The 14,701-nt window shown below is 36.6% G+C and overlaps 1 protein-coding gene across 4 annotated transcripts in view; it reads left to right on the top strand.

The window, feature by feature from the left end:
* Positions 1-14,701, top strand: part of Cdk13 (cyclin dependent kinase 13) — a 96,598-nt gene that overhangs the window by 72,713 nt on the left and 9,184 nt on the right. For all 4 annotated transcript variants that reach the window (XM_036187894.1, XM_036187892.1, XM_036187893.1 and 1 more), the window contains exons 9-11: positions 85-162; positions 10,438-10,554; positions 11,602-11,733. In XM_036187894.1, the coding sequence (XP_036043787.1) occupies positions 85-162; positions 10,438-10,554; positions 11,602-11,733 (327 nt within the window). The remainder of the gene's footprint in view (positions 1-84; positions 163-10,437; positions 10,555-11,601; positions 11,734-14,701) is intronic.

Below are 14,701 nucleotides of genomic sequence, written 5' to 3'. Positions count from 1 at the left end.
CACATTGGCTTATGGTACTAAAAAGTTTTGATAGTGAATTAAAAAGAGAAAATTGAATACTGACAGCTGTACTTTCTCTATTAGATGTATCCTTGGTGAACTCTTCACTAAAAAGCCTATATTTCAGGCAAATCAGGAACTTGCACAGCTAGAGCTAATAAGGTAAGCTACTGGTAATAGTTTTGGGAATGGATGACATTATACTCCACAGAGTATTGAACTCATTTCAAGCTGTCTCTTCTGGGGAGCAACATGGTTCTCTTGAAGTCTAGCGGCTACTAAATCGAGGACAAACTAACGTGCGGGCCCTTTGATACTGGTTCCAGTAAAATTAAGGATCTTAAACGTGTTTTTGTTTGTTTCTTTGTTTATTCTTGCGTATTTGTGGCAAAGAGATGAATTAAATCACAGAACTTAGTCCCTCATAGGACTGAGTAATAAATACTGTGTACACATAGTAAGTTTACATATAACTGTCTCTATGTGTCCATACCAGCATATATGTGTGTGCTTATCAGCATGTCATTTTTTATAGGCTTTCAGGATATAGCTCACAAGCAGTTAGCTTATATACATTAGTCAACTTTCTGTTTATATTGCATTTTAAGAGTATTCTTGCCAGGCGGTGGTGACACACGCCTGTAATCCCAGCACTTGGGAGGCAGAGGCAGGTGGATCTCTGTGAGTTTGAGGCCAGTGTGATCTACAGAGCTAGTCCAGGACAGGCTCCAAAGCTACAGAGAAACCCTGTCTCGAAACACCACCACCCTCCAAAAAAAGTATTCTTTTTTTCTATTTTCCCTTTTTGTTTTTCTTTTCCTGACAAGACAGGATTTCACATTCTAGCATAGGCTGGCTTTGAGCTTACTATGTAACCCAGGCTGACTTTGAACTCTTAGAAGTTCTCTGGCCTTAGTCTCTCTAGTGCTGAGATTACAGGTATAAGTCATCACCACACTTTAAATTCTTTTCTTTTTTCAAGGAGTTTGGTTTTCTCTATAGCAATGTAAATGTATAACTTAGAAGATTTGCGTTTAAGTTTCAATGAGAATAAGGTGTTTTCATAGAGAATTTTAAAGGAAACACAAATTTACAACTTTTTTCCTTGCTAACTGAAAAAAATAAATAGAGAGCAACAGACAGTAACCAGAGAAGGATTCTCAACTTGTCTTAGAAATTTGAAAGATACAATCCAGAAAGAGAACACTCTAATTAAAGAAGAAAGTCCAGAGAATGGGCATTCTGCCTTTGGGGAAGTTCATTATAGTATTAGAGCTTGCCAACCCCTTAATTATCCCCTCGGGGGGGGGGGGGAAGGCAGGGAGGTCCCCAAACTTTAATGTTGTTCTTTCCAGTGGTTGAATCAGATTATTCTTTTCTTCTGCTATAGAGCACAGGAAAAACAAATAAACAAACAAACAAAAAAAACAAAAACAAAAACAAAAAAACAACACCAAAATGGTGTGTTGGAGTCTCTTTTCTCTGGGGAGTAGCACGCCTACAGTCAAGTACCCTGACCAGGACTATCACTGCTTCAACTTCAGGGCAGCCAGTTGCCTCATAAAATGGAAGCACATGTCCCACGGGTGCCCCAACATGACACTTTTAATGAAATTACAACTATAAAGGGCTATCTCAGTCTATTTCCTTTTGTTACTGACGGAATACCACAGGCTAGATAATACATACAGAATAAAAGTTGTTCAGCTCATGATTCTCAAAGCTGGCAGTTTGGGACTGAGAAGCAGTAGATGGTGAAGTCCTTTTTTATTAATAGTAATTTCTGCAAAGCCCTAAGATGACACAGAGAGAAACAGACAAAGCTAACCAGAGGCTAGCTTTTATAGTAGAGATGCCCTGTAATAACTCATTAATGAGTCTTTCTGACTTTCCCACCTCCTACCTCCCACACCCAGGATTTACACCTGGAGCTCCATTTAACATGGAGCTTTGAGGGTAATTTTTCAACACATGAAATTTAAGGGACATATTAAACCAAAGCAGGGACAGAATTTATCAGGAACACATCAAACTTTTATCTTTCCTTTTTGGTATGACAGACAAGTGAACTAAAGTCAAGAGGAATTGATACTCCCCCAAGTAATAAGTATATTTTTCAGTGCTAATTTGAACTTTGTAAGCGTTACATAGTAGAATACGCCAAAAATGAGAATTCCCAAATAATTAAATACTAGAATATAGTCTCTAAATAAAATAGAATAAAGTTAAAATGCATTTTAAGAAGAGCAGTAGGAATGGAGAGGTCATTCAGTGGGTAAAGATGCTTTCCACAAAGCCTAGTGACTTGAGTTTGAACCAGAGGACCAATGTGGTGAAAAGCAGAGAACTAATTGGTGAAAGCTGTCATCTCCACACATCTGCCACAACACGTGGATATGCCTGCTGAAACATGCATATATACACAAATCAGAAGTAGTATATCAAATGCAAAAATATCATGGGTTAAATATTTGCTTAGGAGAAAGTCACGGACTTCGATGCAGGCATGTGCTATATACTGACATTTTGTCAACCACAAATTGTATGGACAATTGTGATCTAGTGAAGCTGAAAATTGCTATCAGCTAATGCTATCATAGTTATTTTAACATGGTAGTATACAGATGGCTACAGTTTGGGGTGCCCACTCTACTATGTTAGTTACTTATAAGCATAGTACACACTGTCATTGTCTTAATTAGGATTTCTGTTGCTGTGAAGAGACACCATGACCACGGCAACTCTTATAAAGGAAAACATTAATTGGGTGGCTTACAGTTACATGTCTCATCATGGTGAGACATGGCAGTGTGAACGCAAACATCATTCTGGAGAAAGACCTGAGAATTCCACATCTGTTATTCATAGACAACAGGAAGTGAACTGAACTAGGCATAGCTTGAGCATAGGAGACCTCAAAGTCCACCCCCTCAGTGACATACTTCCACCAACAGGCCACATCCACTTTAACTAGGCCACACCTCCTAATAGTGACACCCCCTATGAGCATATGAGGACCAATTACATTCAAATTACCACAATCATTAAGTGCACAATACTCATTAATGGTAATAAACTGGCTTATTTATTTACTGTATTGTACTTTTTATTGTTATTCTCGTGTACTTGTCTTAAATAAGTTTATTGTAAAACAATATGCCACATTACTGGCTGCAGCCTTATATGACTTATGTTTACTGCCTCTTTTGATTGTACCAAGAAACCACATCAGGTGTACTTTACCCACTAGATTTATTTAAGTTTACCCTCTGATGTTCATATGATGACAGAATCACCTAACAATGCAGTTCTCAGAACATATCCTGGTTGTTGAGTGACTCAGCTATTGTATAAGTTAAGAAAATGAAAACCAATGAAGTGGGCATTCAGGTGACAAATGAGCACAGTAAAATAAAACCAGGGACTAAAAACTACTTATTGAGCTACAATACAGAAAACTGTAGAACTTTATGTATAAGCCCAGGATTTCATTTTGGGATATTAACACATGTACCATGTAATTTAATCTTGTAACTTAACAGTGTGAAAAGAAAAACAGAAATGAGCATTTGATAGAGAAAATAACCTAAGAAAATAAAAACTATAAGATTGTTTAATTCATAAAAAGTAATCCTAAAACATATTAGAAAGATCTAAATATATAAAATGGCACTATCAAAGTATTACTTTGAAGAACCAGGCCTGGGCATGTTAATGGTAAATTCTTGCAAGTATTTCTAAAACCATTAGTTATAATGTTCCTCAAACTATTACATAACAGTTTTCCAACCTTCTGTTTCATGCTCTTATTGTCTCTATTTCTCAGTAAATATTATCTTGAAGGTATGGCATATTAAAAAGAGTGGGGTTAGTAACTTGGAGCTTTCTAGTAAGGGGACGTATTTATCATATTCAGTTAAGAAATGTGAGTATTGCTGGGTGGTGGCGCACGCCTTTAATCCCAGCACTCGGGAGGCAGAGCCAGGCGGATCTCTATGAGTTCAAGGCCAGCTTGGGCTACCAAGTGAGTTCCAGGAAAGGCACAAAGCTACACAGAGAAACCCTGTCTTGAAAAACAAAAAAAACAAACAAACAATCAATTTAAAAAAAAAAATGAGTATCAAGAGTTGGCTGGATGTTGATTTTTTTTTTAAGTTGATTTATATTGTTTAGTTACACAAAGAATCAGTGCTTTTCAGAAACCTTAAAACATTACTCACTAGTTAAGGATGAGCAAAAATTTCATGAGTAAAAAGAAAAGGATTATGCTTAGTACATTGAAAATGCTTTTAATCTCTGTATTTAAAAGAAATGCAAAAAATAGTCCAAAACTAAATGTCAGTGATGTGTTATGGGTTTGGTGTGTACAAGTTAGTAATATGAGTTCTATTTCAGTGCACCCTCTTCACAGACGAAGCCTTGGCAGGTTAGAAAATAAATACTTAGATTATGTATTGTATATTTTCTTTCACTGTGATTCCGCTCAACCTTAACTGTTGGTCCCGATTCTGTTGGAGACTGGAGCTAGTTAGTGATTACAGCTAGACTTCAAAGTAAGCATTGCTCTTGTCATTTCACCTGAATTGTTTCCATCAAACTTCATACAATGCAGTGTCTTCTGTTTAGTATGAAAAGCCAGATCTTAGAAAGTGAATTTATCCAGGGTCTTTCAAGTAATAAGTGGAAAAGTTGAGCTTTGAATCAACCATTCTGTACATGTAAGAAATGGGACTTCTAGAACTTTTTTATATAGTATGCACAAACAGTAATATTTGATAAAGCAGAATGAATATTTTCTATATTTGAGATTTCTGTGGGAGATAAAGCAAACAGTGTTCTGGTTTTCATTATGACGTTTATCATGATAAAATATATTGTATACATGTAGGAACTTTTTAAAGAACTAATAGAAGTATGTTAAATTCCATAACATTAATTGACATGAATAAGGTTCATCCCAAGAATAAAAGGAAGCATTAGGAAAAATGTTTTTACTGTAATTTGTCATTTTAATAGTTATGAAGTAATCTGTTTGCTAGCTTTGAATAAGTATTTGCTGGGGGTATATATAAGCTCTTTAAGTATAAGGAGTATTAACTGCATTAAAAAATATACCACTAATAGCCCGAATAATGTTTAGTGATAAAATATTGGAGAAAAAAAAAAAGAAAAATTGCCTTATAGTAATCGTCTAAAATATCTGAGAACAAAAAAGTTGAATAAAATGACAAAAGACTCATGTTATCATATGTTTGTCATGTACTTAATGTATAAAGAAAACAGTAGCTTTTAAAAATGTGTACCAACTAGAAAATACAGTGGGGTATAAGGACATGCCTCTAATAAAATCGCCAATGTGTGTGTGTGTGTCTGGATTATTGAAAAACTGTAATGGTCTTAAAATTTAAAAACTGTTGGAGAAGGATCTGGAGAGATGACTTTGGTTAAGAGCATTTGCTGCTCTTGCCTAGCACCCACATCAGGTAGCTAACAATTTTGCCTGTAATTACAGCTCAGGGGATAGGATACCGTCTTCTGACTTCCACAGGGCATCATATTTGTGCACACAACACAGATTTATATACAGATCCATACAATATACATAATTAAAATAGTTTTTAAAAGGCTGCTGGAGTGGCATAGTTTATATTTTTATTAGTAGGCTTTAAAGGGCTTTTTAAAATGGCAGTTTATCCTTTCTTAAATGTTGTTTGCTTTTATGTTTTTATTATTTTTAAGTATGTGGGTTTGTGGACATGTGTAGGTGCTCCAAGTGGCCAAAGGTTTCAGGTACTTTGGCTCTAGAGTCAAGGTCATTGTGAGCCACCAGATGTGGGGTCCTCTGCAAGAGCAGCATATGATCTTAAACCCTTGAGCCATCTCTCCATCCCCATTTATATTCTCCCTCAGCTGGGTGTAATGGCATACAACTTTAATCCTAGCACTCAGGAGGTAGAAGTAAGCAGATCTCTGGGTTCAAGGCCAGTCTGATCTATGTAATGAGCTTCAGGGACAGCCAGAATTACATGGTGAAACTCTGGCTTGAAAAAAAACTAAAACATTTTTTAAAATTTTATATGGGTGAGTGTACATCACATGCATGCAGATCCTGAGGAGTCCAGAAGAGGGTTTTGGAACACCTGATCTTCTGCAGGAGCCATACATGCATTTAACTGCCAAGCCATCTCTCCTGTTCCATTTTGTCTTCCTTACAATAAATAACCAGAATTTCCAAACACAGGTTTTCGCACTGAACACTTGGTTGTTTTTGCTTTTGTTTTTTTCTATCTGTGGAAGGATAAATGTTTAGATAATTAGGAAAGAAGTTGGGGACAATAAAAAGAAAGGAATCAGAGGACTTTATTAAGAATAGGAGAACTTAATAAAGTCCTCCCATTCCTTGAGAACTTTGCCGGGCGGTGGTGGTGCACACCTTTAATCCCAGCACTTGGGAGGGAGAGACAGTCGGATCTCTGAGTTCCAGGCCAGCCTGGTCTCCAGAGTGAGTTCCAGTAAAGGCGCAAAGCTACACAGAGAAACCCTGTCTTGCAAAACAAAACAAAGCAAAACAAAGAATAGGAGAACTTAACATAGCTTTTAAAAACCAAATTACAGTAACGAAACTACTTGAGTATATATATGGATGAATCAATAGAATTACATGAGAACTCTAAAAAGTAAAGAAGTTAATGTATGTAGGCAATAGACCATGGTATAGAAGATAGCAAATCAGAGTAAAGTATAAGGGTGTAGGAAATGATGAGAGGTTCTATAAATACACACAGGTAAACACACACACACAAAACAAGGAAGGTAACATTTGGGTATACATCTGAATGAAGTTCAACAAAGTAATTAAAGACCCCAAGACATAAGTATACTGAGTGAGAGACTGATCAGGAGCAGAGAGCTCAGTCATCAACTCAGTGCTACTTAAGAGTTGAAAAGGGCATGGGCAAGGTGTAGACTAAGAGCAGTTTCACAGTTTGATCCCATTTAGATAAAACACATCGAAGGCGCCTGTAATTGTTACCTGAGTGTGGACTAGTGAGAATGCTAGGGAAGAAAGTTTTACTTTGTAGTTTATATATTTCAACATGTTTGATTCTGAGGTTAAGTATTTATAAAAGTTGCTCAAGACTTGATTCTATAACATTATTTTAAAAAGAAAACTCAACAAACTAAACTTTCTTAAAAAGAAAGAAGTGTGAGCGTATCAGAGAGTAAAAGTATTCTGAAAGGGTGTGGGCTTTTGAGTTTAGTAGACCTGAGTTCAGATAGCTGTCCTGTGACTGATGTGAGTGAGTTGTGGAATGCTGTACTTTGGGCTCTTCACAGTTAGAAACAGGACTGATAACACACCTAGGGGAATAGGGAATGATCTCCTTGTCTCACCTTATCTGCCATGATACGTGACTATTTCGTCAGAGGCTAAGTGTGTGCTAAAGTGTTGATGTCCAGATCAAATATGAAAAACCAATCAAGTGGACATACTAATCAAAATCTGCTTTAAAGATTTACATTGCAATGACTGATTTATTGATAATTTGCTTTGTTCAAGAAAGTCAAGCTGGGGATGTAGCTCAGTGGCAAAACACCTTGCCCAACGTAGTACACTCTAGTTTCAATCTGCAATAGTAATAAATTTAAAATAAATAAAACGTAATACATAGTTATTTTCACATTACATGTGGTTAGGCAGGTGGTTAGGTCTGCACTGGAGATAGAAGTGATAAAGAATGGAAATACTGGTGGCAGCAAAACCGGGTGAGGGCAACATTATTTCTGTGTGGACACAGACAGAGGTTCGCCCTTCTGTTGTTTGCTTATTTTGAGATGATCTCACTATGTAGCCCTGGCTGTCCTGGAACTCACTTGGTAGCTCAGGCTGGCCTTGAACTCAGAGATCCCCCTGCCTCTGCCTCCCAAGTGCTGGGATTAAAGGCATAGGCCACCACCGCCACTAAAGGTTTACACTTTTAAAGTGTCAGGTTTAGGTTGTTTGTATGAGTACACATGTTTAAGACTACATTGCTTGGAAATAAATCTCCCAATTCTGGGCACAGTGGTGCATGCCTTTAATTTTAACCAGCAGACCGTCTTTCCAGCCCCTGGACTTCACTTTTGAGAACTGCTGTTATACATAAATGCCATATACATACATACTTTTGCAAAACATTAAAAATAAGTGGAAAATAAACCATTATAAACTGGTGCAATGTAATAGTCCCTTTATTAAGCTTGAGTCATAATCTTGCTGTGAATGTAAGGATGAATGCATATTAGAAAATCTTAATGTAATTTGTGGCATTATAATTGTAGGAAAAGAAATACAGGTGGTGAGAACTATAGAGCTGCTAAAATTCAGACTGACAAACTAAAATGTTAAAAGCCACCAAAATTAAAACCTAAAGAGAAGTAAATGAACGCGCGCGCGCGCGCGCGCACACACACACACACACACACACACACACTCACACACACACACATACACACGCCTGAGCACGTGCACAGCGCACACAGAGTAGAGACTTACTCTTTAGCACTGGCTGGCTGGAGCTTAAGTAGACCAGGCTGTCAGGACTCATAGAACAAATCTACCTGCCTCTGCCTCTCAAGTGCTGGGATTAAAAAGTTTGTACCACCACAGCTAGCTCAAGGAATGCTGCCTTTATAGTAGATATGTGGGAATTTTTGTTTGTGAATATATTTTGATGTATATTCTGTGTTTCTTAAACCAGAATTCATCGGCTTCCCAAGAGGTTAAATTCAGAGCATTCCTATTAAAACTAGAGATCAAAATTGCCTTATAGTGTGCCATCATCAGTATTTTAGCACTGTCTGAAAATTGCTAAATAATGTAACACTGTGTGTGTGTGTGTTATAAATCTGTAAAGCTTCAATTTTGACCCTTTCCTATATATTTCCAGGTTAACTCCTTAGAAGATACAATGGGATAAAAACATTCAAAAAAGAAAAAAATTAAAACTGTCAATAGGAAACACAAGTTTTTGCAAAAAAATACATAAAACTGAGGGAAATAGATTATTCCCAGTATGGAAATGCAAAGCTTTTAAGTTTAAAACATCAAGATTCTAGTGTCTCGTGTGCTGCTGTTGACAACTTCTGTACTTACTTTCTAAGAGTGCATATCAGAAAACGATTGAAACTCTTTAGCTTATGTTTGTGTGAGTGTTAATAGGTAGGTGTTTTTTTTTCTCTGTCTATAACATATTTCTCATACTCCCACCTGGCTGTGGTTTATCCTTGGAACTGTGACCAAAAATACTCACTTTTTCTCACTTAAATTTTCTTTAATATCAGCTATTAAAAGTGCCCTTCATCTCTCTATTCCAGTATACTCCATGTTAGTAATGTGCATTAGAGTGCCTGGAACCAAGAGAAAGAGCTAGGTGTGTAAATCAGAACCCAAAGGATGAGACAAGTACTAAAGACAAAACAAATAACGTGTGAGAGGACCTCCACTCTGCACAGCCTTTGGGAAGAGAAGACCTTGTGCGGTAGACTGACTGTCAAGAGGGTACAGATGCTTAGACTCAAGGAAGAAAGACAGGTGCAGAAATGAAGGAACAGTCTGTGGGAAAAGATGCATTCTGAGATGGGATGAGCTTCACATGAGTGAGGCTGTGCCTTTTTGGGATCCTGTCAGAGACCATTCTCTGGGAGTCCAACATTTCCTAAGAGAAGTTTAAGGAGGTTTTGAAAACTGTTTTAAGCAGAAGAGACTAGAGTGCACAGGAAATAGGGCATTAATGGTGGCATTGATGGACCCACATTTTTTCTTAACGTGTTAAGCCTAATTGACAGTTTTCTAATGATATACATATATTCTTGTGATTTTTATATACTAAAGCCTATTTCCCCAATGGAATTACCTATATTTGTACACCAAACTGTTGAGGAATTTCAAGGCAGTCAATGAGTAGAGCAATCAGAGTATATAAATACTGGTGACCAGCAGCACTGCTGAAATGCAGAACTGTGTATCTCAAGATTCCTACCTTCAGGGTTTACATCTAGAGATAGGTGTTGGGGCTGGGTAGGAAGTCTTGTTCTGCTGTTAATACCAGGCTACCTTACCTTACCTCTATGAGAGGAGACCATGCCAACACCCCAAAACCATAGTGAGACATACACTAAATTCATTTCCTTAATTTGTAACACATAGGCAATATATTCTAAACATCACCTATGTTTTAAAGTTTTATTTCATAGGAATGCCCTTTTGCAGATTAAATGTTTTCATGGAAAATTCGGGGATTTTCAAATTAAATTGTAAAGACTAAAGTATTTAAACTTTTAATACACTGTATCAAGGTTTTTCTATCCTTAACAACTAGTTGATTTAACAGTTTATTTGTTTTTGTATATAGTTTGTAATGATAAAATCCCCCCCTTTTTTTTTGTATTGTTTAGCCGTATATGTGGGAGTCCTTGTCCTGCAGTGTGGCCTGATGTAATCAAGCTGCCATATTTCAACACCATGAAACCAAAGAAGCAATATCGGCGAAAGTTAAGAGAAGAATTTGTTTTGTAAGAAAGGGATGCTTAAATATCCATATTGTATTGATTGTTTATTTTGAAGTCACCTTGATGTTGAAGGTTTTTTTTGTTTTGTTTGGTTTTGTCTTTTGTTGATATTTGAGGCAGAATTTCACAAACTGGCCTTGAATTCTCTATGTAGCTGAGGATGACCTTGAACTCTTGATCTGGACTACCTCACAGGTGCTGAAATATGAGTGTACCTTAGCATACACAACTCGGAAAGTCATTTCTCATGAATTTGAAATGTCATTATGACCTGAGAACAGACATATTGCAGCTTTTTGTTTTGTTTTATTTTTCAAGACAGGGTTTATCCGTGTAGTTTTGGTACCTGTCCTGGGTCTTGCTCTGTAGACCAGGCTGGTCTCACAGGATCGGCCTGGCTCTGCCTCCCAAGTACTGGGGTTAAAGGCGTGCGCCCCCAGTGCCCAACTGCAGCTCTTCTAGGCCCTTGTGTGTAAAGGGCCTTTCACCTCATAGAGTCAGTAACTGGCCCATTAGGCTTTATTCGTTTACATTTTTTTTTTTAAAGTTAATAATGGTGTTGTAAATTTTTTTGAAACAGCCTTGAGCTTAGGTTTTTATTTTATTTAGCTATTCAGTTTTTAATTTATGACAGTGTATTGTTCATAGAGTAATAAAAGATGCTGTTTGCTAAACAGTCCAGAATTGTATAAAAATAACAATAGTTCTTGAAAAGAAAATTGGGTTACTTGTAAAAACTACTGTGAACACTATTCAATTAATATTTAATTAATACTTCCAAATGATTATTAAATTAGCTTTTGAATATTCATCACTTGCAGTTACCTATTTGTTTATAGTATTCCACAAATTATAACAAGAATTTATTAATAACAAAGTAAAGAGAATTTTAAAGATACAGGTAATTAGAATAAAGCAGTTGGTGTTTGAAATATAATTAAAAATTAGTTTTCAAATTTGATACCAAATGCGCTTCTTTAAAATAAGTGCTCACAGAAGCACAGAGCTTGTGTGCAGGCTGTGCTTGACTTTTGTGTCCTCTGGTACTAGTATCCCTGCAGCTGCGCTCGACTTATTTGATTACATGCTTGCCTTGGACCCCAGTAAGCGGTGCACTGCTGAGCAGGCTCTTCAGTGTGAGTTCCTCCGGGATGTGGAGCCCTCCAAAATGCCTCCACCAGAGTAAGTGACTTTCTTCTATTTTAGATTTTATTTTTGCAGAATCTGGCAGCTTTGAAAAAAAACATTGTTAATTAGTTGTCATGATCAGAAGATATTTCATGCCTAAATTGAGTTAAGTAAAACATCAGAATTTGCACATCAAGAATGCAGGTGCTTGTTTACTGTTGAGTTTACTATAGAACAGCAGAATAGCCCTTGACATTTTTTTTAGCTGGAATAGGATAGTGTTATCTTTCACCTCTAAGAATAAGAACCCCCACTGTGGTGGAGTACATACATCAGGACCCTAGCTTCTAGTCGTCCTGCTTCAGCCAAAGCTTTGAGTGCTGTGCTAAGTTTTTTTTTTTACAACCCTCTAAGGTAGGTATTATTATTATTACCACTGCTTAACAGAGGAGGAAGCAGGCTTAAAGAGGTTAAAAAACTTGCCCAAGAATACAAATATGGTAAAGGGTGGTGCCAGCTCTCAAACTGAAGTCAGTTTAATAAGAAAGTGAAGTTCTGAAAATACTCTGTGACATATCCTGTACAATAGAAAATCCTTATCATTACCTAAAAGAATGTTAGTATCTGAAGCATGTTTGCAATGAGTCAGATCATGGAGAGAAAATGCATAGTTTGAGAAATTGGAATAGCTAATTTTTTGAGTCTCCTTCTGTAATTTCTCTAGGATTGGTTGGGAAGAAGGCAGTCCATTTGCCTCTGTGATAGGGTCTAAATTTCTTTAGGTATTTTCCTTGGTAATTGTTAATGTGATCAGCAGCATTAAAAGCAAGCCTGTCTCCAATAAAATATTTTTATGTAATAAAATCCACATTTTAAATGAATAAGCATGGGCTTTAGAGTTCAAATCCTGGCTCTTCCACTTACCAGTTATATGGAGTTTATTTCCACAGGGCTTGTCATGATAAACTTCATTATAGTTTTATTGAACTATATATAAATGACCCGTGGTATAGTTTGAGAGTTAAAAAGTAACTATCATCTAACATTCAGAAAAACTGAGTCATTCACTAGATTTTCTGTTTTTATTTTTTGCTTTTTTTTTTCTTTGACTCAGAGTTTGGTTGTATAATACAGGCTGACATTGAACTCAAGATCCTCCTGTCTCTGTCTCTTGAGTGCTAGGATTATAGGGGTGCACCACCACACCTAGATCAGACACTGTTGAACTGAGTGTTTAGTATTTATTGTTCTTTTGCATATTTAGACTATATCAGCAGTATGCAAGTGGCTTTTCTTTTAACTTTTAATTTTGAGTTTTCACCTCTACAGTAAAGTAGAATAGGAAAGTGAGCATTTATATATCCTTCATATAGATTCACTAATTATTGATATGTGGACACATTTGCTTTGTTATTTTATAATTTTTTTCTGAAGTAGTTGAATATTGAGTTGTTGCATGAATCTATAAAAACCAGAAATTTACATACTACTATTATAAAGCATTAAAAAATTAATAATGCAGCCGGGCAGTGATAGCGCGCCTTGAATCCCAGCACTCGGGAGGCAGAGGCAGGCGGATCTCTGAGTTCGAGGCCAGCCTGGGCTACCAAGTGAGTTCCAGGAAAGGCGCAAAGCTACACAGAGAAACCCTGTCTCAAAAAAACAAACAAACAAAAAATGCATATTAAAGTTTCTCCAATAGCCCTATAACTTTTTCTTTTTCATACACACTTTCTGTGGAGTCGGGGTTGAATGATTTGTTCAAAACTCACACACTGTTCCTTAGCATATCTCTTCACTTTTTTGGCACTCCAGAGGGTTTTGATGACACTGACTTCTTCTTTTTTGGTGGACATAAATTCAGGGCCTCACATGCCAGGCAAGTGATGCCAGTAAACCACATCTCCGGTCCTCACAAGCCTAAGGTAGCTGTTTGGTAAAATAGCCCACAGTCTGGGTTTGGTTGCTTTTCTGTGCTCAAGATTAGATGAATATTTTCAGTGTGGAATGATACCTACAAGGTAATATGTGTTTCCTGATAGAGTACTTCAAAAGGACTATAGTGATTTTTGTCCCATTATTGGTAGTACAATTCTAATAAGTTAATACACATGAAAGGATTCTAGTGAAACTATATCAAGCTTATTTGGAGTTGATAAATTTCTAAAACCAAATTTTCAAGTTGCAATACATGTAATAGTGAATTTTTAATTAACATTTTTAAGTATTGCAGTTACATTAACCTTGGAAATGTATCCATTGTGGTCTATATATTGTGGCCTTCCATATTGTATGAATAATTAATTATGGCATTGTACTTCTTTAAAACAGGCTATTTATAAATGGACTTTAATTTTAAAACATTTCTGATGATAATGTACCATATATGACTATTAATATGATATTTGTGCTGCATTTGTAGTAAATACATCAGTGTTTTAAATTCATCAGTGAATTTTGTTAGAAATCCAGTCTACTAGAAGTGATCGAGCTGAGATCTTTCCTATACATAATTCACATAGCAAATTATATACCTCTGAATCATTGCTGTTAACTGTAGACTAAGACACAGTTTCACATTAATTATATTTTTATTTTCACAAGTGCTCTTGCAAAGCAAGGTGTTATGCACAGCTATATCACTGTCTTTAAACCCCTTCTACAATAAGCACTAAAAGCTTTTGTTAATTGCTGGTAATGGTAGTGCACACCTTTGATCTCAATACTCAGGAGGCAGGAGCATGTGGATCTCTGTGAGTTCAAGGCCAGCCTGGTCTACAGAGCAAGTTCTAGAGCAGCCAAGAGTGGTCACACAGAGAAAACCCTGTCTCAAAAAAAAACAACAAAACAGAACAAATCAAAAAAACTCAAACATACAAAAAATTTTATGAGGGACAAAAAGGAGATCAGGGGCTGGAACAATTGCCCAATGGTTAAGATCATTCATTGCAGAGAATCTGGGTTTGGTTCCCACATCCAAATGGTGGTTGGCTCACTACTATATAAAACTCCAATTTCCAGG

Source organism: Onychomys torridus, chromosome 5, assembly GCF_903995425.1.
Source record: "Onychomys torridus chromosome 5, mOncTor1.1, whole genome shotgun sequence".
In the NCBI taxonomy this organism is placed as follows: Eukaryota; Metazoa; Chordata; class Mammalia; order Rodentia; family Cricetidae; genus Onychomys; species Onychomys torridus.
The sequence above is the reverse complement of the archived record's forward strand: the minus strand, read 5'-3'. Positions and strand labels throughout refer to the sequence as shown.